This window comes from Drosophila santomea, unplaced genomic scaffold (assembly GCF_016746245.2).
Source record: "Drosophila santomea strain STO CAGO 1482 unplaced genomic scaffold, Prin_Dsan_1.1 Segkk19_quiver_pilon_scaf, whole genome shotgun sequence".
NCBI classification, from domain to species: Eukaryota; Metazoa; Arthropoda; class Insecta; order Diptera; family Drosophilidae; genus Drosophila; species Drosophila santomea.
Genome location: NW_025318951.1, coordinates 68,143 through 94,959, shown reverse-complemented (window position 1 = coordinate 94,959; position 26,817 = coordinate 68,143). Strand labels below are relative to the sequence as shown.

Genomic DNA, 26,817 nt, shown 5'->3' with positions numbered 1-26,817 from the left:
CCAAAACTTCCATGCCCACACTTTTGAAAAATGTTTTGATTTTTTTTTCATTTTTGTATTAGTTTTGTAAATTTCTATCGATTTGCCAAAAAACTTTTTGCCACGCCCACTCTAACGCCCACAAACAGCCCAAAGCTGCCACGCCCACACTTTTGAAAAATGTTTTGATATTCCTTAATTTTTGTATTAGTCTTGTAAATTTCTATCAATTTGCCAAAAAACTTTTTGCCACGCCCACTCTAACGCCCACAAACCGAAAAAAACTATCAGTGTTGAAATTTCTTCTTCGCACATCCACTAGCTAAGTAACGGCTATCAGATGGTCGGGAACTCGACTATAGCGTTCTCTCTTGTTATTAGATGTAAACATTAGATTTAATAGTTACTCAGTATTAAGCTTTACAACTAGTAGCGAATTTACATTTTCTGCACTTAAAGAGCTTCGTCGCTCGCTTAAAATGTAATGAAGCGCTAAAAAGCGCACTTTCAACAGACACCTGAGAGTCGCCGGTGTAAAACGTGTGCGAGCGCATTCAGGAGTGGCGACTGCAGCTTAATATCGACCCATTTTAGGCACAAAAATTAAAACACTCCAAACGCACCGAATTCACAAAAGCAGGTGCGATTTGTGTAGACTTATCATTCTCATGCAATTCATCATGATCAACACCCAAAAAAATGCAAAACGGTCAGCGAATAAGCAGAGCAAAAGGGAAACACGAAATTGGTTTTTGGTTGAGCACAGACCGTTCGTTCAAGAGACACTGGTGAAACACACTTGTGCAAAAAACATTTATTTGGTGACTGCAAGAAACGGTCAACTGTTATTTGCGAGTTCTGCTAGTAAGCCTGCGACAGTTCTATAACTCGGCCGACATGAAAGTTAGCACAGTATGAAACAATAAAGAACTGCGAAGTATGCAAAGTCAGCAAGTCCTTTAACAAAACCGACAGACTAATGGTGAAACACGTAACATAATTGTCTGGAAAAATACCGACTTAATGGGTCCGTACCCACGTCGAAAGCTGAGTCGGCACTAAGATGCGGACGCACTAGAATATGCTCTTGAGCGCCGAAGAAAGCATGTTAAGAGCATGGTTCCCTACTGTAATTAAATATTAATAATATGAAAATATAAATAAATAATAAATAATAATGAAGAACAAAATGATAACAAAAAAAAACAAGAGGTAACGCTTTAGCCAAATTCCTTGTATATCACATCAAAATGTTTTTGGCATAACTATATAAATTGTCAAGATTTAGCTATATAATAGAATCGTTTACGATTCTTCTGATCGTTTTACGATCAAGTTGAAGCTAAGCTTGCCGGTTAATGTTGCAAACTTTCGATCTTACGATTCCAATATATCTTGAATTTATGTATGTACATATGTCCCAATGAAAACGGCACTTTTTAACATTTCGACGGCGACAGGACAACCCGATAATGGTAGCTCCAACAGAAATTCAGTCGGATCAAGTTTAAATCTGTCTGAAAAATAGCTGAATATAAGGCACTTTAGATTTACCACCTTTAGAAAAGTCAGCTTTATGTAGTTGAAGAGGGAATTCGAAATTATACGTACTTTTCAAACGTGGTTATGTTAAAATGCCATAAAAACGTGACCAAAAAAACTTGTTTCCTGAAGCTGGAGTCTTGCAATATTTCCAATTGCCGTTCGTATTTTCAAATTATTCTGCTGGTATTTTATGATCTTTTCCCAGCTTCAATGCGATTATAATTGTAATTGAGATGATTTTCAATTTTTTGGAAAGTTGCATATGATCAATGTTCAATGTGGGAACTTACCAACTTTTTATATTTAAGCCAGTTGGTTCGATGCGACGTTAGCCTGTTAGGGTACTAGATTATTTCTGGACTTTGATGAACTCAGCCTGGTGTGTGGCTCTGTGATATGTTCAAAGCGATTTTTTAGTTAGTAGATTGGGAAAGATTTTTCAGCCTATTATGTAGGACTGCCTGGTGAATCCGTAGCCATTTAACGAGTTCGATGACCAAATTAGCCTTTTGATTGTTAACGCGAATTCGCCGCAACAAAGTGAATCGGTAGCTTGTACACTTATAGTGGCTCAATCGGTATCCGCCCAAGAACCTGTGTCCTTATTATTTTAAAATTCCTTATTTATTCGTTTACTATGCATAGGGAGATCGCGCCAAAGGTATAAAATAATATATCAAAAAGCACACACATACTGTAGCAGTTTGTGAACAAGAACATTAGCCAGCTAAAAAGAAAATCCCCATTTTTGTAAATAAATACTAAAATGTTGATAATAGAGGTGGTTAATCTAAACCAACTTCTTCGATAAATACACCAAGTGCCCCTGGTTTCTGGAGAGCCATGCAGTCTCAGTTCGTTCATCAGACGAATTGAATACACCTGCTCAATTTATACCGAACAATAGATGTTCGACAAAACGCCGTACCTTTTGGAGACATTGAACTACAAGTAGGAATTCACAACGAGTAGATAGCCTTATCGTCGAGATTGAAACTCAAACCCCCTGGAGAAACTTTTCTAAACAAGCTTTTTGTTTTAGACAACAACAATTCGTATAAAGAATTTAGATCAGACTTAAGTATTGACCGACAGAATGACACCCAACATTTTTATCAACCTCTCAAAAAATAAGAGTATTAAATAATCGTTTTGAGAAGGCAGCGGACAAAACACGTATGCAAACAGATGAAAGTCACCATCAATACGATTTAAATTACAATAACATAGCTGATCAAGATAATAACAACGATAAACAGTTCCAAGAAGATCTATTGCATTTTATACAATAGAAGACGTATTGAAATCAGCGAATTAATCAAACCGAAAACTTTCCAATACCAGCCTGGGAACCCACCAGTACGTAGAGATCATATTCAACAATCACAAATACCGATGTACATATGAATAGTCCGACGCTGGCTCATCAAATGAACCATGAAGAACTCAAACTTTTTCAATCTTCAAGTTCACGATAATCAAATAGTTGACCGAAAGAAATCATTTTATAATTTTCTATTCGGAAGCAATGTATTAAATAACGGTAGTTAAGACTATTTTAGAAAAAAGCTAGAGAGAACGCTATAGTCGAGTTCCCCGACTATCATATACCCGTTACTTAGCTAGTGGAAGTGCGAAGGAGAGTCTTCAACACTGACAGTTTTTGGGGGTTTGTGGGCGTTAGAGTGGGCGTGGCAACATGAGCTTTGTAGTTCCGTAGATCTCGACGTTCGTACGGACGGACAGACGTACGGACAGACTTTATATGGTCGAAAACGCTTCCTTCTGCCTGTTACATACTTTTCAACGAATCTACTATACCCTTTTACTCCACGAGTAGGTTAGGTTAGGTTTTACCGGCCGTCGGTTATCCGAGGCACTTAGATCATTAGAGGTCCGTTGTGATACCGTGTATGTTTTCCCCTTTAGCCCGCAGAGGTTCATGTGAAGTTAGCAGTTTCCCCAGCCAGAGGCGCTAGTGAATTTTTGTATCCGATGTGGATCAGTGTCTGCTTCCTAATTGAGCAAGTATTTTCGCTTGCAGTGCTGGACAGTGGCATAGTAGATGCTCTACTGTTTCTTCCATTTCTTCGTCCCTACAGCTACGGCAGAAATAATTTTACGGGGCATATAGTCTTCTGGCATGGGTGCCTATCAACCAATGCCCTGTGATGACTCTCATTGCAGTGCTGAGGTTTGCTCTGGTCAATCTTAAAAGTTTTGACGTTCTCTTTGAGCTTATTTTTGGCCATATTTGGCGTGTAAGGCGACAGGTGGTGTTTTCCCATATTGTCTGTTTGTTACGGTTTAGGTTTTCCCTAAGTAGTAGTTTACAAGTGGCTAAAGGCATACTCATGCCCTCCATCTCTTGTATGAGTGGCGCGGTAGTGCCCTTGCCAGCTAGCTCATCTGCGATGCAGTTGCCTTCTATGTCCTTGTGTCCGGGTACCCATATAAGGCTGATTACAAATTGTTGTGTGATCTCGTGTAAAGATGATCGGCAATTCGATACTGTTTTCGAGTGACTAGAGATTGAGCCAATCGATTTGATAGCTGCTTTGCTGTCACTGAAAATGTTTACATGTGAGCCTTCCGGCTTTAGTGATTTTAAGTGTTTTAGGGCCTCCCTTATTGCTGCCACTTCAGCCTGGAAGACGCTGCAATGATCGGGGAGTCTGAACGAGGTGCGTAGGCCTAGCTGTTAGGAGTAAACTCCTCCTCCCACTCTGTTCTGTAGTTTTGATCCATCCGTATAGAAGCATATAGCATTCTGGGGGGCAGGTATTTGTGAGTTCCAATCGTCCCTCTCTGGGATGATTGTGTTGAAAGGTGTTTGTATGTACTCCGAACGAGTGCAGTAGTCTGCCCTGGAGGGGACTATTTGAATGTTTTTTAGGATACATGAGTGACCCGCTTCTTGTGGGTTCCACTGTTTGGTATCTCTAAGCCTGATTGCCGCTACTGTGGCCTGTTCCATGCCAGCTAGTTCTATGCTTGGGAGGTTGAGTATGGCATTTAGGGCTTCGTTTGGGGTGGTGCGTAAAGCACTGCTGATGCAGAGTGCCGCAGCTCTTTGCATTTTTGCTAGCATTTTTATGCTGGATTTCTTTTTCAGAGCCGGCCACAATACCACGACTCCGTACAGTAGTATTGGTCTGACAATGGCCGTATATATCCAGTTTACTATATAGGGTGTCATGCCCCATTTGAGCCCTATTGCTTTCGTGCACGTGAAAAGTGCAATTGAAGCTTTTTTATATCTGTCTGTGAGGTTCAAGTTCCAGTTTAGTTTCTTGTCAAGTATTACGCCCAGGTATCTGGCGCTGTTACTGAAGGAAAGTCTTTGATTGTTGAGGATGGGTGGTCCGGTATGTTATACTTCCTAGTGAAGAGAACCAGCTCGGTCTTTGAGGGGTTAATTCCTAATTCGTTATTTTTGGTCCAGCTGGACAAAACACTGAGTGTTTCGCTCATGAGATCGCATAGCGTTTGGTGCTATTTACCTGTGAAGATAATAGCAACGTCGTCCGCATAGTCTATTATCATAGAAGTGGGGAGAGGACGCCTCCTTGGTAGGGTTGACGCGCCTAGTGAAGACATAACCTTCCTGCAGGTGAGCAGTTTATGAGTCCCACCAAGTGGCGGTCCACCCCAATGTCTGTCGGGGCTCCGGTAATCGCCGTTGGGATGACGTTGTTAAAAGCTCCTTCTATGTCCAGGAAAGCTACCAGTGCATATTCCTTTTGGGACATTGATTTTTCTATCTTGGAGACGAGGGAGTGTAGTGCTGTCTCTGTTTCTTCTGATTTCCCTTTCTTGTAGGCGTGTCTGTGATGAGAGTTGATCTCAGATGCAGGCCGATGATTCTTTCAAGGGTCTTTAGTAGGAAGGATGACAGACTGATTGGTCTGAAATCCTTGGGGGTCGTGTGTGATGGTTTCCCAGCTTTGGGGATGAAGACTATACGGGACTCTAGCCACGATTGTGGTAGGTGTCCCAGAAGTAGGGACCGTTTAAAAATGTCAAGAAGCCAGTTTATGGCTATATTTCCCGCGTGCTGGATTTGTGCGGGTATGCTTTTGTCTGTATCTGCAGATTTGTATGGCTTAAAGCTGTGTATGGTGCAATGGAGGACCTTTGGGTCTATGCACAGCTCGATACTTGCCAGTGTGGCGTTTGTTTGTAGCGGGGTGAGAGCGTTTTGGCTGTTTCCTGGGAAGTTAGTGTCTAGAAGTATTTCCAGAGATTCCTCACTCATGCTGGTCCAAAAGCCATCTGCTCTTTTAAGGTAGCCTAGGGTTGGGGCCGATTTGGATAGTATTTTTCTAAGTCTGGCTGCTTGAGTTGTGTTTTCAATTTCTGAGCAGAAGGAATGCCACGAGAATTGCTTTGCTTTCCTGATGGCTTTTTTGTAGTTTGCAAGGGCTTTCTTGTAGGCGGTCCACAGGGCCTCCTCATTTCCTGCCTTGGCCCTGTTAAAAAGGGTTCTGCAGTCTATTCGGAGGGGGGACAGTTCTGCTGACCACCAGTGATGTTTTCTTTTTCTTTTGGGCTTGCTGTTGGGGCAGGCCTTTTTTGGTGCATAGTTGCAGGTTTCTGTGAAGATTGAAACTAGTTCGTTTAGACTAGAGATTGTTTGGGGGTATGGAGGGGGATTTTTTCTCTTAAAATAGTTTTGTATTTTTGCCAGTCTGTTTTCCTTGGGTTTGTGAAAACTGCTGGTTTTGAGGGATTGATTGTAAGGGTCGTTTCTATGTACCTGTGGTCCGAGAAAGAGTGCTTATCTAGCACCCTCCAGTGAGTTACTGTCTCTAATAGTGGTTTAGAGACGAGAGTTAGGTCTATTACCTCTTTTCGTTTCTTAATGATAAAGGTGGTGTCATTACCTTTATTACATATGAAGAGATTTGAACTAAAGATAAAGTTAAAAAGAGACTCACCGCGGTCGTTTGTGTCTGTACTTTCTCATTGTGTGTGGTGGGCGTTTGCATCACAGTCTACTAGGAGGCCTATGTTTTGCTTTTCGCTGTCTTCTACCAGTCTCCATACTAGCTCATCCTGCGGTTCTTGCCTTTCGTAGGCCATGTACGATCACAGCACCCGGAACGGAGATGGCTGACTCTCCACGGTGGCTGCCGCGTTATCTGCATCGCTGTAATTATGGAGCAGAAAAATGCTAAGGTGTTTTTTGGCTAGAACGCAGGCTCTTATTTTACCTTCGCTGGGAGCTGTTAGAAGCTTATATTCCTTAGTCCCTAATCCTAAAACCTTTCCTCCCACTATCCAAGGTTCCTGGATTAGGACTATGTCGACTCCATCTTCAGCCAGATGAAGTTGAAAAGCAGCGGAAGCTGCCTTACTGTGGTGGAGGTTTATCTGCAGAAGCCTCACGGACATCTGCTGTGGGCCTCTCCACCACGGTTGTATCGGCTCCCTCATCGTCCAATGTGTCCAGGTCTGTCAATTGACCCATGTTCGCAAGGCTGGGGAGGATTGAGGCATCGGTCGAGTAGCCGTCCTCGGTTTCCGATGCCTTGATCTCGGAGGCGATCTCCTCGATCACTCCTCCACTGCCTGGCTGATCCTCCTTGGCGGAGTCCGATTTGTAGACCTTTATGGTCACTGAGCTAAACCCGAAGTTTAGCTCCCCGTAAGCGGCCTCAATGGGAGCTATGGACTACTTGTTTAGAATGAGGGTGGCCTCGTTTGTTGGTCCCTCCATTTCGTCGACCTTCACCACTCGCCAGTCCGAGGTGGGAAGGTGCGGGTTGCAGCGCTGCAGCATGGTGAGGATCTGGTCCGGCGCCTTGATGGATGCCGGGATCCAGATCTTTGCCCGGGGTCGGGAAGGTACGTCGGACCAGCTCAGCGCAACATGTCCGGCGCCCTCATACACCTCCCCCAACTCTTTTACTGCGGCTTTGTATAGCTCCGCAGAGCGGATTACCTTGGCGATTACCTTGACGCCGCCTTGGAACCATCCCACGTCTTTGCAGACTGGAGGGGGGCCAGGTTCCTTGGCCAGAATCTAACAGCATTTTATGGTTAGGGCTGCCTCTACCCACTTCCACTTATTACGTGGAATTCTGTCACTCGGGTCGTTTTTGTCGACCACGCCCAGGAGAATACGGTTTTTCGCGATCTCCGCAAAGGATCGCCCCGGCTGCACGCGTTGCCGTTTTGCCGAGGGGTCTGTGGGAACGTCCTGGGAGCGCTCCGTCTTAGGTGGAGGTCGCTTTTTGACCTCTGTGGGCTTGGGTGGTTTTGGGGGCTTCCTTGCCGAAGTTTGGCAAATCGGATTTAGCCCATTCCACCTTCTTCATCCACTCAGCCGAAGGAGCCGTTTTTTATCTCTCCTGGCTGCGTAGGATTTGACCTGCAGATCGTTTCTCTGCGTAGGTATGTTTGCCTTTACCGGTTGCCACTGGGTGCTTGCCGTCCTTGGCTGCGCCTGAAGGGGGCATCATGGCACTAGGGCCTGGAGATGTTCCCATGGCGACGGCTTTGGGCGGCTTGCACGCAGTCGCCTCAGATTTGAGGCGGTGTTCACCCGAACCTTATCCTGCGGTGTTGGCCAACTTCGATGCCTTGAAGTTTGTACGGCCAGACTCAATCGTCACTGCCGTTTGGGTAGGCTTTTTGGGAGATCCTGACTCCTTTTTATTTTTTTTTGTTGACTTCATGTGATTCCCACGAGTTGCGGAGAAAAGGAGGGTCCACCCGGGCGAAGATCTGCGACGCCCGGGTAAGGCTTCTTAGAACAGGGGGTCGCCAGCTAGCCTGAGCTCTCCGTTTGAGACTGAGCTATTTTGTGACCCGGGCCCTCAGTCAGGCTGACTCTAGGCACGGGTCGAATGACACTACCATTTGCCAGCATCCTCTGGCAGGGACATAAACTTGCCAGGGGACATGTTTCCAGCCGCCCTCTCGTGGAGAAAATAGTCACACTACCGGGTGTATGGACAATTACGGCGCGTTCTTCTAGCAAGCTTGAAACTACACGTTATTCCCATTGTCCATCACCCGACTGACGGCCTACTCCACAAGTAACGGGTATAAAAATCAACATGTCTTCATAAAATCCATCAACAAATTTCGAAGCAATTACACAAGAAGACCATTTCAACCTATCTTTTACAAGCATTATATGTCACAAAATAAAACCCGTTCACGAAAACTCAGTATACAAAAGACCCCATTCATATCCCTTCGCTTATGAAGCAAAAGTTAAAAAGGAATTTGAAGAAATGCTACATGAAAACGACTCCCCCAATCGCAGTACATTATGGATTGTTCCCAAAAAGATGGATGCCTCTGGCAATCAAAAATTCATATTAATGAAATAACCATAAACAATAAATTCTTGATTCTGAATATGGATAAAACTTTAGGTAAGTTAAGAAAATGCTAATATTTTACAACAATCGATTTATGGAAAATTTTTCAACAATTCAAAATGGATCCTACGTCCATATAAAAAACTGTTTTTTCGACCAAACTCGGTCACTACGAATACTCGCACGCCATTTGGTTTGGAAAATGCCCCAGCCACTTTCCAATGTTGAATGAAAGTTTCCTAAAAGGCTTCATTAACAAACATCGCCTTCTATATTTAGATGATTTAATGGTCTACTTAACATCTCTACCTGAATATTTGGACTCACTGAAGATATAACTTTCCTAATAGCAAAAGACTTTTTAACAAAATACTTTCTAAACCACACTAGCGTAATTAACATAGATAATGGCAATGAATTTCTCCAAAAATAAAACTATTACCATAAATATTATAAAAAGTATAATTAAACTAAAGGATATAACTATTTCGCTGAATTCAAGAAATTCATTATTACTCAACACATAAAGTTAGTGCAGCGAAAAAATGATACGACGGTTTATAGAAGCTCAATATTTTCCCGACTATTAAAAATTAATTCAAAAATGAATTGTAAAGACTGCAATCTTCCAAAAACAAAACATAGACCAACGAAACTTATTTTTGAAATTAGCCCAAAAAAAGAAAGCCCAAGAGAATTTTAATTATTTAATTAATTTACTTTTCTGCTAATGAACAATATATCAAATTGATATCACCACGAGCAAAACAGGAAAAGCAGATGTGGAACGCCTTCACAAAACGATGTTACGTCGGTATATTCGTGCCTGTGTCATGGGAAAGGAATCAGGCCGAGGGAGGGGCATCCGATGTTCAGGCACCAAGATGCCGGCGTAAGCTCGACGATTTTGGGTCGTGGACCCCCCACCTCTCCATCATAACGAGAATAAATATTAGTAGTGCCTGAAAAAGTTCGTACCGTTCGTCAGTCAACAGTCCTCACTGCCCCACAAGCTATAGCTTGATCGTAAAACGATCGGGCAATGTTTTGGCCACGTTCCCTCCCCTTCATGCGTCCGCATGCCTGATGGATCGTCGCGGGCCGCGCAATACGGTCCCCTTTTGTCAAGGTTGTCCGTCAAATGTTATGTCATCGTTTTTGACCTACTCCACTTCTCGCGTCAGCACCCCTTCTGGAAATGTTTACCTAGTCATTTTGTTGTAGTTACAATAATAGCATAATTTTATTGAGTAATAGATTGTTGGCCAGTGCCATGTAATACAAAATAAGAATTAAAAAGCTAGCATACAAAAATTATGATAAGTTGGCTGTAACTGTTTTTAGCGAGCAGTATCGAATTCATCACCAAGCAAAGGTGCGCACGTCAACAAAAATTGTTGGCTTTTCACGACTTCAAACGTCGCTCTGAGGGCTCTTGTTTTTGAATAACAAAAACAAGGCGGATACTCGTCGCTGAAAAGTAATTTTTATTTATTTAAAGCAATATTGAACACAAAATATTTAACTTCTATTAATGAAATAAATTGCCTGGAAGAGGCCAACAATAAGATATTTTTCTTTACACCTGACACAAATACTTAGATTTACTAATGGTGTAGAAATAAAATGAGGTCGAGAAAATATGTATATATATATGGATATAGAGAAAACTCGGGAACAGGGTTCCGTCAAACATACCCCACTTTAATCCGGAGCGTCGAGATCTCAGGTGATGATATATATATAGTGATAGAGTTATACATACATATACCTTCGTGCACCAATTAATTGTAACCGAACAATAATAAGATATACACAAACACAAAAAAAAAAAAAATACACTAAGTGGAGTATACATATATATGAAAGTATGAATGAGTTCGGGTTCTTTTCTTTTGTAGCACGCTTTGGCTGCTATTCGGCTCTCAGGTTACTTGGAGCGAGCACTTGATGTTGTTTGTTTTTGCTGATATTCACATTAACGGCCATGCACCGGTTCACTTGTTCTTTTAATTGTTTTCCCGTTAGTATTTCTTATTAAGCACTTTGGACACCGGATGCAATCCTGTCCAGGACATGGTGATGGTCCCTCCTCCGCTGTACGGATCTCTTGTACATTTTTACGATCTTTAACAGAGCCAGGAAGATCAGTATAGCAGCGATGAATTCCAGGGTATGTTGGACTCCTTCTATTTCCTATTTGTGGTCGACAACCTCCACGGTGTTTATCACATTTGCTGTGTTGTCGGAGGCTTTAGACTCCTTGCCGCCCATCCTGAGAGTTTTGTGGAACTATGATCTTACTTCAAAGGGTGGTCCTTGTTAGTCCTGTTATTTCTTTTAAAGGATGCTAGTGTCCTTGCTCCTTGACGTTTTTCTTGGAGACTGGAGTTATCCCTGAGTCTTCCCCTCGATGGACAGAAGGATAATTGCCCGGGTATTTGATGTACGGATAACTACCTCTGGGTGTTGACTACGGATGTTTTCCCGGGTACCGACCGACTACGGGAGTTTACCCGGGTACTGACTGACTATTCATCGGTGAGCCATGGTCTTTTTATAGCAGCATAGAGCTTTTTCTGATCTATTGGTCTTCTATGCCAAGTGTTCCCACCTAGGAACTGTTACCACTGTTTAGGTTTAAGATGTATTTTAATTCTTTTGATTTTTAATTGTGTTTTTATTCTGTTTATATGTTATCTCTCGATTTCAATTATTTACAATATTTACATTGTTGATTTTAATTATTTACATGTCTTGAAGTTTTGGCTACCTAAATATTAAAGTTTAGTTAAATATATATTAAAATTTGAATAGAATATAAGTAAAAGAGAAATAATAATTTAAAAAAATGAAAATATGTACAGTATAAGGTATATAAAGAGAGAAAATAAGTTAAGATATTATTCTACAAATTAGGAGATATTTCCGCACTGGTTACGCCAATCTGCCCATTTTCTTAACCGACATGCCTCTACTATTCCTTCATACGGAATTTGACTAATTTGGCAATTTTCTATGTCTGTTAAAACGTATCTATCATTTGGTAAAATTCGTTTAATGACATATGGGCCCTTATATTTAGGTACAAATTTCTTATTTGTGCCGATTGTGGTGTCAATATTTCTCATCACAACAAAATCGCCTTCTAAAAATTCTACGTGGCTCTTATGATTTTTCTGAAAATGTTCTTCGCTTCTTCGCTGACACTGTTCTTTTTTATTTAAGGAGTTCTTACGAACGTTTTCTAAATCGCATTGTGCCATATCAGTTCTATCATCTAAATATTCCGTTAATGCATCAATATTACAACCTCTCTGTTGAACTCCAAATAATAATACTGAAGGTAATTCTTTCGTTGTTGAATGTACTGAATTATTGATGGCATATTCGGCCTTTACAAGAAGCTTACTCCAATCTTCATGCTTAATTGGTTCAGTTATCTTAGGTAACATCGCTTTCACTGTTCTATTAACCCTCTCCACCTGACCGTTTGCTTGAGGTGATGCAGTTGCTACTTTCACGTGTTCAATATTATTTTCTAACAAATATTTTGCAAACTCCAAGGACGTAAAACATGTCCCTCTATCACTAATAATTCTACGTGGGCGACTATAATATTGAAAATATTTTGAAAAACAAGTGTTGACTTCTTTTGTACTCGTTGTGTTCACAGGGAACAATTTAACAAATTTAGTAAATCCGTCAATGATAACTAATAGATGTTTCTTTTTCGAAATCACGGAGGGCAGTGATCCAAAGTGATCCACATGTAATGTGTCAAAAGGAATTGGTCGTTTTGGTATATTGTGCAATGTTCGATTATTAGCATGTGTGGGTACTGTAAACATAATACACTTTAAACAATTTCCAATAAACGATTCTATCTTAGACTTCATATCCGGAAACCAATAGTGTCTCATTATTTCTTTTATACATTTCTCTGTACCTAAATGACATAAATTCTCGTGAACTCTCCTGATTACATGGTTTTCCATTTCAGCTGGTACATATAATAATTCTATATCATTTTCACCTAATCTATAAACAATTCCATCGCTTAAAACGAACTTCTTTACATCTCCATGTTCTAATTTTTCTTTTAATTTTACTATAAGACTATCTCTATTTTGCGTTATCTGAAGCTGAAGGTTTATGTCATCACTGTCAATTACTGAAACTATTTTATCCTTATTTTCACTTTCTTGTATTGTCACTACTGGTTCATATTCAAAATCTTGATTAAAGGCTGAAGGATATCTACTAAACGTATCCACATGGGTCATGTATTTTCCACTGCGATGTTTAAGGGTATAATTATAGTTAGCTAATTCTAAGGCCCATCTGGCAATATTAGAATTAAGGCGTCCTTTTCCTAGGCATAAAACTACTGCATTACAATCGGTTACTATATTAAACGGAATTCCTTCTAGATATATTCTGAATTTTCGTAATGAATAAACTACTGCTAATGTTTCCAATTTAAAACTTTCATACCTCGCCTCTAATTTTGTTGCTCTTTGTGAAAAATAAGCTATTGGATGAAACTTATTATCATCTTGTTTTTGTAATAAAATTCCTCCAAATCCTTCACTACTGGCGTCACAATGCAATTCTGTTTCTCTGTTGGGATTATAAAGAGCTAATATCGGAAAAGAAATTAATTTCTCGCGAAGATATTCAAAAATATTGATGCAATTCTCGTCGAGTTCATACTTAGAGCCAGCTTTTGTGAGTTCTTGCAATGGTTTTGCTATTTTCGAGTATGCCGGAATAAATCGCCTAAAATAAGAAAATAATCCTAAACACTTTTGCATACCATGGCGATCCTTTGGAATCGGAAGATGTTTAATAGTCGATGTGTGTTCGTGATTCGGACTTATCCCTTTTCCACTAAGTGTGTATCCTAAAAATTCGATGCTTTTATAAGCAAACTGACATTTACTTATTTTAATTTCTAATCTATGTGCTGCCAGAATTCTTAATACTCTTCCTACAGTTACAAAATGTTCACTCAATGTCTTAGAACCGATAGCAATATCGTCTATATAAACTACTACATTTCCTTCACGTATCAATGGTTGCAGAATAAAATTTATAAATCTCATAAATACCGCTGGTGCATTCATAAGTCCAAAAGGCATTCTTGTATATTCGTATTGACCAGAGGGTGTTACAAACGCTGTGTACTGAACTGAACTCTCTGCTACTTTCACCTGATGATATCCGCTCTTCAAATCTAAAAGTGTAAAATATTGATTCCCTTCTAATCTTTCTAAACAGTCATCTATGAGCGGCAATGGATATCCATCGCGGATTGTTATCTTATTGAGTTGTCTATAATCCACACACATCCGTTTTTCTCCAGATTTCTTCTTAACCAGTACAATAGCTGAACTATAAGGTGAATTACTTTCTCGTATAAATCCTTTTCTTAACAATTCATCAATTTTGCAATCTACTTCCTTTTTCTCCTGATATGAAAGTCTTCTCGGAACAGAGCGAACAGGTTCTTCTGACTTAAGTCTTAGCCTCATTTCATAACTATGTTGAATCGCTGGAATGTTGTGTAAATCTAAATAATTTATTCTTATTATTTCAATGAGTTCACTGCGATTACTATTATTTAACTTCGGGTCAATGTTAAAATCTTCATCATCCTTAAATATATCAATATTATATATATATGGTAAGCTCTTATATTCTCTATCTATTTCAATATCCTTATCAAAATCACATTTCTGAAATCTCTGTCTAGTTTCTAATTTATTTATTGGTTTACAATGTTTTGATCTACTCGCTGGATCACTATCAATATCAAATATATTCACCGGTTCCCTATCAATATGGAATCTATTTACTGGCTCACTATCCAAATTCGATCTATTCAATTCAATTTTCAATCTATGCAAAGGGTCACTATCATTGTTCAATAAGGCACTATCAATATTCAATAAGTCACTGTCAATATTCAATAAGTCACTGTCAATATTGAATGGGTCACTATCAATATTCAATGGGTCACTATCAATATTCAATGGGTCACTATCAATATTCAATAAGTCAATTTCTCTTCTTCCTCTTATCTTGTCTTTAAAAATTAATTTTATTCCAAATTTGTTCAAGAACTTACGACCTAAAAGAACATGAGTTGCTACATAATTGTCGGGTACAACAAAAAATGATATTTCTTCTTCTATGTTTTGAAAATTAAGTTTAACAAAAATTTTTCCAAATGTATTTATTCGAGATCCATTAACACCGCAATATTCTGTTGGGCTCAATACGTCATTAAACTTTTTAAATGGTATCGCTGTGCGCTGGATTAAATTAATGGCGCTGCCGGTATCAAACATGGCAGAAAGGAACGTCATATTACTATTTTGTCTTTTATCAGTGCAAAAATATACTCCTACCTGGTTAAATATAGGAATAAACGTATTGTTCTCCTCCTCATCTTGTATCAACTGGTTGTTGGTTGCTCCCACGACTCTCGGATTAGTTTTCGGCTGCTGTTGACAATCCTTGATCCTATGCTGAAGGGATCCACAACGGAAACAGGATCCTTTCTCGCGCTTTGGTGCAGTACAAGATGAAGCGTAGTGTCCATGTGCCGAACAATTAAAGCAGCGTATTTGACCTCTTTCTCCAGCGAAAGCGATTCCCGTGCGAATGGTCGACGTTTTGGGAACCTTCCGTAGATTTTCATATTTCCGAGCCATCTCCTTCAATTGTCCAATTGTGGTTGCTGAGTACAATAGCGCGATATTGGATGACCGATCTCGAAAACCGTCAATTATGAATTGTACTGTTAACTTTTCATCAATATCTGCACGCATAGCAATTTCCTCCATTTGAAGTATGTAGCCCATGACGGTGTTCTTGCTAGGATTAAAGATGGTATCCTTCAGAAGCAATACGATATCGGCTGTTGAATTTCCATGGCCAAATGTCTTGAGAAAACTTTCTTTAAATGTATCGTAAGAATTCGAACGGTCAACACGCAAGAACAGGTCGGCATCTGTTCCTGGTTTCATCAGCATTCGGACACAGCGAAGTTGAAAAATTTCACTATCATTTACTCCTCTGCAAACTCTTTCGAAGTCCGAAATCCATTGGAATGCTTCTTCATTTTTAGTGGCGGAGAACGGAACCATGAGTTGCTTAGCCATTTGGAAGTCATCCGTCATCTTGCTGTCGTTCTGCATCAACTTGGCCAGTATCTTCTTCTTCTCGGCCACCCTTATTGCAGCGTCGAGTGCTTCCTCTTCTTCTTCCAATGTACTATTGATCTGGGCGCTCGCGATCCCCTGGCATATTTCCTCCAGTTTGGTGTCTTCTTCTTCTGATATGGTTTCAGAAATCTCGCTAGCGTTTTGGCAACCGGCGTCCAATGCAAGCTTACGCAGTTGTCGAAGCGTTGCGCTTGTTGGGAACTCAATTTCATTGGCCTTCAGCCAATCCGAAATCTCCGATTTATTCATGGCCAATTGGTAGGGCACGCTATTTTAACTTTGAGAAAAAAAAACGTGTGTATTGTCGGGTACGTCGAAATATTGATGTAGGCGGGTGCATAAAAGGTTGCTATCCCACTTCTGAAGTTGTTACCACTGTTTAGGTTTAAGATGTATTTTAATTCTTTTGATTTTTAATTGTGTTTTTATTCTGTTTATATGTTTTCTCTCTCGTGTCCAATAATCAAGTGTGTCCGTAGACCTCTTCTTTACATAATCTCTACTTCTCTGATCTAATGCTAAAATACTAAATGCTGAATACACACTACTAAATACTAAATGGTAAATGGGATGGTACTTATACCATCCCTGCTAACAGAACCATATTTCTCGCTTTCCCCTATTTTGGGGAGTCAATACCCTCTTCGGTGAAGTGTGCCCGGAACTGTTGTTGATTTTCTTTACTTTCTGCAATCTATTGGGGCCGCTGGCCGGGTCATCGGAGACTCGTTTATTGTCGACTTGAATTTTCTTTGTCGCAATCCAACTGAGTCAACGAGGTGATGGTACCCCTTCCCCTGCTTTTAGATTCTGGTTTTTGAATCTTCAAAGTCTTACGATCGCCCGAAAAGGATGTACGCAACAGGCTCGAAGTGATCGATGCGGTTACGCATGAAATGACTTTGCAAAAAGAAAGACCGTACTCCATTTTCTTGTATTTTTGTTGTTTCTTTTTCCTTTTTCTTTTTTTTGTAGCTGGTTCTCATTATGCGCCCATAAACGTGTGGCTTCGACCCACCACACTATGCTGACTGCGCTAGCCGGCCTATTATGTAAAGTTAGATGTTATCGGTAGTGATCGTTTTTTTTCTTTTTTCTCCAAGAATGCTTCTGCTATTTTTCAAATACAACTCGTACTAGCGACTTGTTGTTCTAGGTCTTATGTGTTTGATAATTCTGCGTGAACTTAAGGTAATTTATGGGTATGCCGAATTTCCCGGCTTATCGTCCTTACCGGACTTCTGGCAAAAACGACAAGTGGACTCATGGAATCGGGGTGTTGGCGGTAGAAATCCACCCCGTATCCACACGTATAGCAAATTATATTGTGCAAAGAGTTTCCGCACCAAGGCGCTGTTCTGTTGGACTCGCGGTGTAAGTTGTGCATGTCGGCGACATAATCGCTGAAGGACTCGTTATACCCTTGTTTCCTCTCCATTAATTCTTTGATCTTGATTAGGTCACCTCCAGTTGTAGAAAAAGCGCTTTTCATTTCCCATTAATCAAAATCGTAATCCTCGGCTCGATCCTCCATGAGTTGCCAATACCACTTGCTGGCTGCGCCGATCAGCAGACTATGAAATTCTTTCAGTCAAAAACCTTCCGGTATTTAAGCCCCAAAAAAACAAAAAACAAATAACTACCCGGAGATGTTGGTCGTTGCCCTGACATGGTTACACCCGGCCAACATGCCTCCGTCTTCCACTGCTTAGGGAATTTTTACTAGGTTTCGTACGTGAACTGGCCCGCTTTTTCCTGGGGAGCTTTTACTATGGTTCTGTACGAGAACTGGCCCTCTTTTTTCCTGGTGAACTTTTACGATGGTTTCATATGTGAACCGGCCCACCTTTTCCTGGGGAGCTTTTACTATGGTTCCATATGTGAAGTGGCCCATCTTTCCAGGGGAGCATTTACTTGGTTCCATATGTGAGCTGGCCCACCTTCTCCTGGAGAGCTTTTACAATGGCTCCATATGTGAACTGGTCCACCTAAGACAGTGTATGTCCGAATACCCACCCGCCAGTCGTCGGAAAATCAGGCTGTTTGACCGATATTTGCGGACTCCACAACCTGCTGCTATTTGACCGATATCTTCGGACTCCACAACAGTTTTCCTATTTCCCTGGCCACGTGCCTCACAAGCGACCTGGCTACTTGGCCTAGTACGCCGGCAGCGTGAAACAAAGAAACTAAACGTCGGGCAGCGTCGATTTTACGTTTTCCGGTCAGATTCTTTGGACTCATCCTTCTCGAACGACCTGGCTACTTGGCCTAATATCACCCTCAAATTATGTTTACGTTAATAACAAAAAAAAAGTCGATCGGCACTTAGTTGTTTGATATTATAACTAGGAAATCTCCCACATTTTGAAGAAGTTGGGGACTTTAAGCTAGACTAAATGGTAAAAGAATTATTAAGCGCGCGCTAACTTTACTTAAGTCCAATATTCTATACATAGTCAAATTAGTTAGGACATTGAAAGCTGGAATTCATGCCTATTTTTCATTGAAACTAATGACACTATTCCCTAACAAATATGACAAATCCTTACGTTGGGCGGCAATTCTGTTACGTCGGTATATTCGTGCCTGTGTCCTGGGAAAGGACTCAGTGGCGTTGCATGAGCCTATAAACTTGCGCTGCTTTTTATCTCTGCAGTCTGTATGCTTAATCTCAACTTTCTAGCTTTTGTAGTTCCTGAGATCCCGAAGTTCATACGGACGGACAGAAGGACATGCCCAGATGGACTAGGCTATTAATCCTGATCAAGAATATATATACTATGGTCAGAAAGGCTTCCTTCTGCCTGTCACATACTGTTCAACGAATCTAGTAAAGCCTTTTACTCTACGAGTAATGATTATAAACACAGAAATAAAAGCTTGTGGACAAGTAAAAATCTCTATACAAATATACAAAAACTCTTAGACCGATCTTATTAGCCTTTAAAGTGTTTAGTTTATTAGTCTCGTAAATTTCTATTGATTTGATAATAATCTACCTCTAACTCATGCAAACCGTCCAAACCCGTCCATTTCCAAGGCCCAAAAACGGCAACACTTTTAAAAAAATGTTAGTCTATTCACTCATTTGATAGGTTAAAATAGTAAATAGCTTTTACTAAAATATTTAATTTCATAAATCGGTATTAAGGTACGATGTTTTATAAGGATGTTATCAATGGACACATATGGTTTGGAGAATAAATTAAACATTGTTTATCTGTATTAACAAATAATACTAAATTTACAACCCACTTATAATTTTTATTTTTTTTTATGCCAAATTTGTTTGATTTTTTCTCTTATACTTCACTGTACTCCATAGGTGATTGCCAGCCGGTTGGACTTATTGACGTTACTGACTGCTACTATGGATTCCCAATCTCCTTGAGTTTCCCACACTTCATGAACGGTGATTTGGGGCTCCAAAAAAACATCACCGGCATAAGTCCAGATCCGCAAAAACACTCTTCAACTTTTGTTATTCAACCAGTAAGTGCATCTCACTACAACATTTTATTTATTTACATATATATGCTTACAACAAATTAAAGACAAAAACAAGAGAGAACTCTATAGTCGAGTTCCCCGACTATCTGATACCCGTTACTCAGCTAGTGGAAGGGAGAAGAAGAGTCTTTAAAACTGACAGTTTTTTGCGGTTTGTAGGCGTTACAGTGGGCTTGGCAGAAAGTTTTTTGGCAAATCGATAGAAATTTACAGAACTAATACAAGAATGAAAAAATATCAAAACATTTTTCAAAAGTGTGGGAGTGGGAGTTTTGGGCGGTTTGTGGGCGTTAGAGTGGGCGTGGCAACATGAATCAACAAACTTGCGCTGCGTTTATGTCTCTGGAGTTTGTATGCTTAGTCTTAACTTTCTAGCTTTTGTAGTTCCTGAGATCTCAGCGTTCATACGAACGGACAGACAGACGGACGGATGGACGGACATACGGACATGGTCATATTGACTCGGCTATTGATCCTGATCAAGAATATATATACTTTATATGGTCGGAAATGATTCCTTCTGCCTGTTACATACTTTTCAACGAATCTAGTATACCATATTTCTCTACGAGTAACGGGTATAATAAATAATACAGTCGAGTTCCACGTCTATCAGATACCCTTTACTCAGCTAGTGGAATGGCGAACGAGAAAATTCTGGAATATCGGTAGAAATTGGGGGGAAAAAAAATAAAAACATTTAATTATTTTTCAAAAGTGTGGGCCTGACAGTTTTGGCCGGGCTTTGGGACGTTAGAAGGGGCGCCACAACATTTGAAAACAAACTTGGTATGCGTCTATGTCTCCGGAATGTTTTATCTGAATTTTGTAGCCCTTATAATTCGTGACATCTCGACGTTCATACGGACGGAAAGAAATACGGACATGGCCAGATTGACTTCGCCATTGATCATGAGATCAAGAATATATATTTTGATATGGTCGGATACACTTCCCTCTTCCTGTTACATACTTTTTAACGAATCCAGCATGTCCGTTTACTTTATAAGTAACGCATATAACGAAGTAATTGCTGAATAATACGTTCTGCCGGCGAGCCCGCCGTCAATACCGTCATTACAATAAAGTAATATTGTGATATGAAGGATATTTGATTTTTCTTCTGTGGGCAACGTAGTATCGGTTTGGATAGCGGTAGACCTAACTGCAATAAGGACCTCTCCGCAATTCCCCACCTGAAGGGACGGTCGTGCCTGTATTTCTTGTACGTACCTAGATCTCCGACTTTAGCCAAGTGCTCTGTAAACACAACTAATGGAATGCTACGAAAGCATGGTTACGTTCACCCTCTTTTTAAGATACTACGACTTTGAAGATTCACTAATAAAACGTACAGAATCTAAAGCAGAGGAAGATGTACAACTACCTCGTTAAGTCAGACTGAATGCAACAAAGAAAATGCAGTTCAACAATACACGAGTGGCAAATAACCAGTTCCGCTGCCACCTTCGTTAATTGGCAAAGTTCATCAGTTAGGCGTTGACTCACAAAATAGGGAAAAAGTGAAATATTGGTGGGAACACGTAGCCAATAAAACGGAGTAGTAAGATGTTTGAGATCGCATTGATATCAAAACTAGAATCGCCAAGCGCATAGTCTAGCATGGCAAACTCCATATTCTCCAGCGTCCTGCATCGCTGCTCCAGAAACGATAGCATGGATTCCCCCGTTGTAACTTAATTTTTTAGGAATGCACCTCCCATCGTATCGCAACGCATCTACCCAGCGATTTGCTTCATTGAGCCCATTCCACTTAGAGCGCGAGTATGAGCGTTACATTTATCCGACAGTTCTCGAAGCCTTGAAACTAAACTACTCTGCACTGCTCTTAGCCCCAGAATCTCAGTTGCCATAGTTGCCATACGATATTTCTAGTGAGCGAATGGTTTCCAGCGCAGTGTATCTCAGGCATGATCAAAAGATGCTTTAGGATTTTTATTTTGTGAGGTTAGGAGGTCAGAAAACTCACTAAGCAGCAACAGCGATTTTGTGAAAATTAATGCTTTAAACAGCTTTGTAGGATTTGCACAAAACATAATCTTTTATGCACAAATCACGCCGGGGTCACCACATGTTGGGGGTATATGCTTTTTTATTGTCTATTTACCGAAGATGAAATACTTTAGTTAATGTGTATCGATTTCGAATTATTACAGTTTATTTATTTATTCGAACGAGGTTTTGCATTAATGTGCATTTGCATATGTTACAAAAGCAATTGATTTGAGCGACTTAAATGCAGAGCGAACAGCATAATACCAAACAGCTAAGTGTAGACCGTTTTTTTAATTACTAGGCCAAGAAGCCAGGTCGTTTGTGGAGCTCGAGCTCACGGAATTAAAAAAAAACTGTTGTGGAGTCCGATCCAGTTAGCTTCCGCGATACCAGACAAGTTCGGAAGACCGGTCAGATACAACCGACACACGGGAAAAAATATTAATATATTTGGTGAGACAAAGTAGAAAGACACAGTAATAAATGATTTCAAATATTATTAACGCCGTGAAAAAAAGGTGACTGAGTAACAAGCTTAACAGACTTGGCCACCACCACCTGGACCACCATAAAACTCTACCGAGTGCTTTAATAGCCAGATGCACCGATTAGAAGAGCGCAGATGAACGGCGACACCACAACAGATACCTCCACAATGCTTTACAGCAGAATGCAGTCACCAGTTTCACCCCGAATTGGACCGGAGTTTAACATTTTAAGCTCGAGTGCCAATGGGAGTTCGTCTGGACAAATGGAACTTACAATTCTTCGGAACCGGCCGCGGTATGACTGTTGAAAGTTTTCAATTCTGCTCGAAAAGGTTGCAAGAATTATATGGAATAAGTCAACAGCATGTTTTTAGGGAATTCCGTAGTCTGCTTGTAGGTGTAACTAGAAAATGGTATTGCCAACTTATGGACAATAGCGTGAAGGATTATGATATTGACTTCTATTCGCTCGCCAGAGAAATGAAACGGACATTTTCCAAGACTGAAAGTGACTGGACGAAGGTGAAAAAGATGATGGAAAGGAATTAAAGGTAGACAAATTTACAGTTTAAATTGAACACAAGATCGCTGAAGATGAATTCGTTGAGCTTTTATAAGATAACATTAACTCCCAAATGGGCGGTTTACTGTTGACTTCCCCAATAAGATCCATGGCAGAGTTTAAAAAGGAAGGCCTCAGAGTGGACCGATGGTTGAAAAACCAAAAGAAACGGATGCAAAGAAGACCCATAAATGAAATTCAAAGCTCTGCCGTGCAAGAAAGTATTCCCGATGGGATTTCAACGGAAGCAAGAAAATAACAGTAAGTCTAACCGAACTGGTTTTCTATGACATCGTTTGTGGTGCTAAGTGTGGATACGGAGTGGATTTCTACCGCCTCTCGCATTTTGATAAGAGTTAGTGACCCCAGATGATATTTTTTGTTTGAAGAAGAAAAGAAAGAAGTAGAAGTGGAAGATGGTGCAGTGGTCCTGGCAAGTTATTTTCTATTTTTGACAAAACGAATTCTATAGCAGTCCCAAGCTGGACACCCTCCACCGCGAATGGATCGGCTTGCTCCAAATCATTTTTAGCTGCCGAACTTAGTTAATTTGAGGGTTTTCTGGGATCGAGAACTAATCAGCTGTGGGGTCCTGTTAATCACTTGCCGTAGGCTGCGGTTCATTTTCTTAAGGCATCCTACCACCAGCTGCTTTCTTGCTCTTTGTAGATTCTTCTAATAGCTTAAGGCTATTAAACTTTAAACTTCTCTAACTACGTCAAAACTGCTGATCAGTTTTATCAAGCCACTTTTAGTTTGGCGCATAAACGATTTTATCTCATTTTCAACCCCTAGGCAAGCATCACAAAAGTATTTTAGATGGTGGCCCTTAGCTAGGGCATCACTTGTTTGGCCGCTAAAACCTGCACAATTAGTGTGCACCATTTTATCACACACCCAACAAGTCATTTTTGGCTGCTCAGGCTTTTTAACCTGGCATTAGTTTTTAAAGCAGACAAAACCCTCAATTTATGGCACCTCGGCCTGCTATTCAAGCTAAAGCAACAGTTGCCGGCCCCATACTACGTGTTCCTTAAGGCATACGTCAAAAAGAGGATGTTCTACGTGAGAAGCAGTAACTCCGAGAGAGTGGTGAGAGCTGGAGTACCCCTCTGTCCTGTGCTGTACAGCATATTCACTTCAGATATGCCAGTATCTGAAGACAACAGAATACTGACATGCACTTACGCGGACGAAAGGCTCCTGTGCTCTGATGCAACTCCTGCTTTTGCAACGCAAGGGCTGCAACACGAGCTGGGCACGATTCAGCCATGGCTAAAAAGGTGGAACATCAACATAAACGCTGACAAATCCAACTATGTCACGTTTACGCTCAGACCAGGCAACCCGTCCACATCAACGGCCCCAATATACCGTCCAATGCGAAGGCCAAGTACCTGGACTAACCATGTACAAGCGTCTCACGTAGAATGAGCACATAGGGGAAAAAGTAAAGCTCATGAGACACAAATGCCGCTCAATGACCTGGCTCCTAGGCAGACGAAGCACACTACCCATTAGACACAAGTTAGTGCTCTATAAAGCCGGCTTGGACATACGGTATAGAGCTGTGGGGCTCTGCCTTCTCTACAAACATTAAAAAACTACAGAGAGCAGAATGCCGTATTCTAAGATTTATCCTTAAGTTCCTTAAGATTTATCCATTAAGAGGGAAATGCAATCCATTAATTAACCTCCTTGACAACAGCCTACAGCGCAGAAGGCTCCAAAGACATCACCCACTTCACCTGGCTTTTCGGATTCCCTGATGACCCTAGATATCAAATATAAGATTCCCTAGGGAATCTACATAACCGCCCATGTATCACAAAATTTAATTGATTGCCCTCTTGGGCAAATGTAAATAAAGAATCTGTTATACTAAAATAAAAAAAAATCTGTTGGAGAACGTATATACCTATGTATGCTTAATTTCAACTTTATATCTAGTAATATCTATCTCATTGCACATGATTAAATTCCCTGATTAGTTTCCTGATTTTTTTATTAACTATTTACAAACATAAATTCTCGTGTCAAGTTAATTTCCTATTACGTAGAACATACCTTTGTAAGAGCATTTAGAAAAGAGTAAAAGGCATTAAAAAGTCTAACGAACGGCTACACTGACAAATCTATAACTGGCAAGATGTTGACTCGAAATCTGAGTGCACGCAAGATAGTGATCCGGCTTCGGCTCGTCGTCTACGCGGGTGATGATCTTGCTCAGATTTATACATTATTTTAACTAAAGATAATTGCGTGCAACAACAAGCTTTAACCGGGATAGAAAAACACACACACAAATTAACAAATGCTCCAGGAAAAATATTTTTATCTTTGGCTGAGCCCTTCTCTCACCTCCTCTGATGTTCTGGAGGCTCGTCTCTTGCCCACCCTACCAATGGTTGATCCTACCCTCAGCGTTTAATAGCCTGAGCGACCTTTTGCAAGTGCTACCCTACATCACAAGGCACAGCTTGCTGCGGCCACTTTCAAACTTCTTAAAAACATTATAAAGTTTTATTAAAAGCTAAAAGGAAATATATCTCCTAAACTAAGCAATGGGCACATAATATAAATATAAATAGTATAGAATTAAATATGCGATTAAAATCGAGAATAATTTTGAATTTTTTTTGATCAATTTAATTACTGTATAAAATGGAATGGGACGGCAACTCAAAGTAGGACCAAGATTCATTGGTCAATTTACAGAATTTTCCAGAGGAATATTGCAGCTGAAAGGGTATTCCTTTCAGCAAAAATAAAATGATTGCAAAACATTATAGCTCTTAGCTCGAATGCTTATTTATGCTGTCTTATCACTGTTTCTTCTTCCCTTTATTTATGCTAAAATTTTTGTTTTTTCTTCTCAGAAAATCAATTCTTTTTTTTTAGATTTATTAAATCTTGTGATGTTTTATGTTTAACACTCACCGCACTATCCACATCCACCGTTGAAAGCGCTTACTTCGAGGAAGTGCTACCTAGAATAGGAAGAAAAGAAAATTCAGTTTGTCTTTAATATAGTTTATATTTCTGCTTTTCCTCTAAGTTTGCTTAATTTTGTTCTATTGAGAGATCCTCTTTAAAGTGGCTGCATTTTTTTTATTAGTTTTAAAATCTGTGTTTTTTTTTATCGATGTATAGTTTATAGTGCATATAAAAATACTTAATATGTAGAGTAAATACGGTCGCAGTAAAAATGTTTTATACTTGTCTATTGATGCAAAACACGAAAGAAGTAGTTTGTAAGTTCGTCTTTAAACCGAACCTGATTAAAACATTTCCGGTTTTGATTCATATTGCGAAAGAAATATATATTATATATTATTGAAGTGCTTGTATGATTGTATAATATGATATGATTTCGGTGTCATTTCATATCGTGGTTCGTAATTGATAACGCCAAACTAAAAAAAAACTGGATTTTGCAGTATGTCTAAAACTTTTGAATATTATCAATGATGTTATAAGTCGATATAAGTTATTCCGTTTTCCCTCAAATAAAAAGCGGGTTTTCAATCTTAAAATGAATTCTTAAGTTTCGTTTGATTAAATATATCACAGTGAATTTTTTCCAAATACCGTATTATGATTTTGGAATATATTTTTAACAACTTAAATAGAGCTCGGATAAAAGTATTTTCCTGATGTTTATCTCTTGAAATTAGGAAGATAACCTTGGGGGGCCAAGTGGCTTATAATTATGCTTTATTTGTATGCTTTGTTTTTTTCGAAAATGTAGACTGACTAAGCAAGAGCTTGGCTTCAAAATATAAACCTATAGTCATAAGATTATAAAGTAGCTTAGCTAAATCGATAACCCGACAGCTTTAGCGCGAGAAGATATAAGGGCGAAAAGGGAGACTCGAACAGAGCTGCATGTACAGTGGTACACCTATGAGCGCATGGCTAGGCAATGTGCTCCCAACATACTCCCCCGTTAGAAGAGGTACGGTTCCACTTATATCACAATCGATGGGCAGAACGGATAGTTTGGCGACTTCTCTTATTTGCTCCTTTTTTGCAGTAGGGACCAATACTCGCAGCTCTTTTTTTCCAGTTGCTCAACAGTTGCCGCCTGCTGAGGCGGCCTTCGCGAAGATAAGTGATGTCAGGCTCAGGAGATGTTGTGT

At 40.0% G+C, this 26,817-nt stretch overlaps 2 protein-coding genes across 2 annotated transcripts in view; one reads left to right on the top strand and one right to left on the bottom strand.

The window, feature by feature from the left end:
* Positions 1 to 8,884: 8,884 nt before the first annotated feature.
* Positions 8,885 to 26,817, top strand: part of LOC120457536 (scavenger receptor class B member 1-like) — a 30,730-nt gene continuing 12,797 nt past the window's right edge. The window contains exons 1-2 of the mRNA XM_039645082.2: positions 8,885 to 8,915; positions 19,425 to 19,591. Of these exons, the coding sequence (XP_039501016.2) occupies positions 8,900 to 8,915; positions 19,425 to 19,591 (183 nt within the window). The 5' untranslated portion in view covers positions 8,885 to 8,899. The remainder of the gene's footprint in view (positions 8,916 to 19,424; positions 19,592 to 26,817) is intronic.
* Positions 15,018 to 16,525, bottom strand: LOC120457535. The gene is made up of 2 exons (XM_039645080.1): positions 15,278 to 16,525; positions 15,018 to 15,200 (listed from the first exon to the last, which is right to left on the bottom strand). The coding sequence occupies exons 1-2, from the start codon at positions 16,343 to 16,345 to the stop codon at positions 15,192 to 15,194; spliced, it is 1,077 nt and encodes a 358-aa protein (XP_039501014.1). The 5' UTR covers positions 16,346 to 16,525; the 3' UTR covers positions 15,018 to 15,191.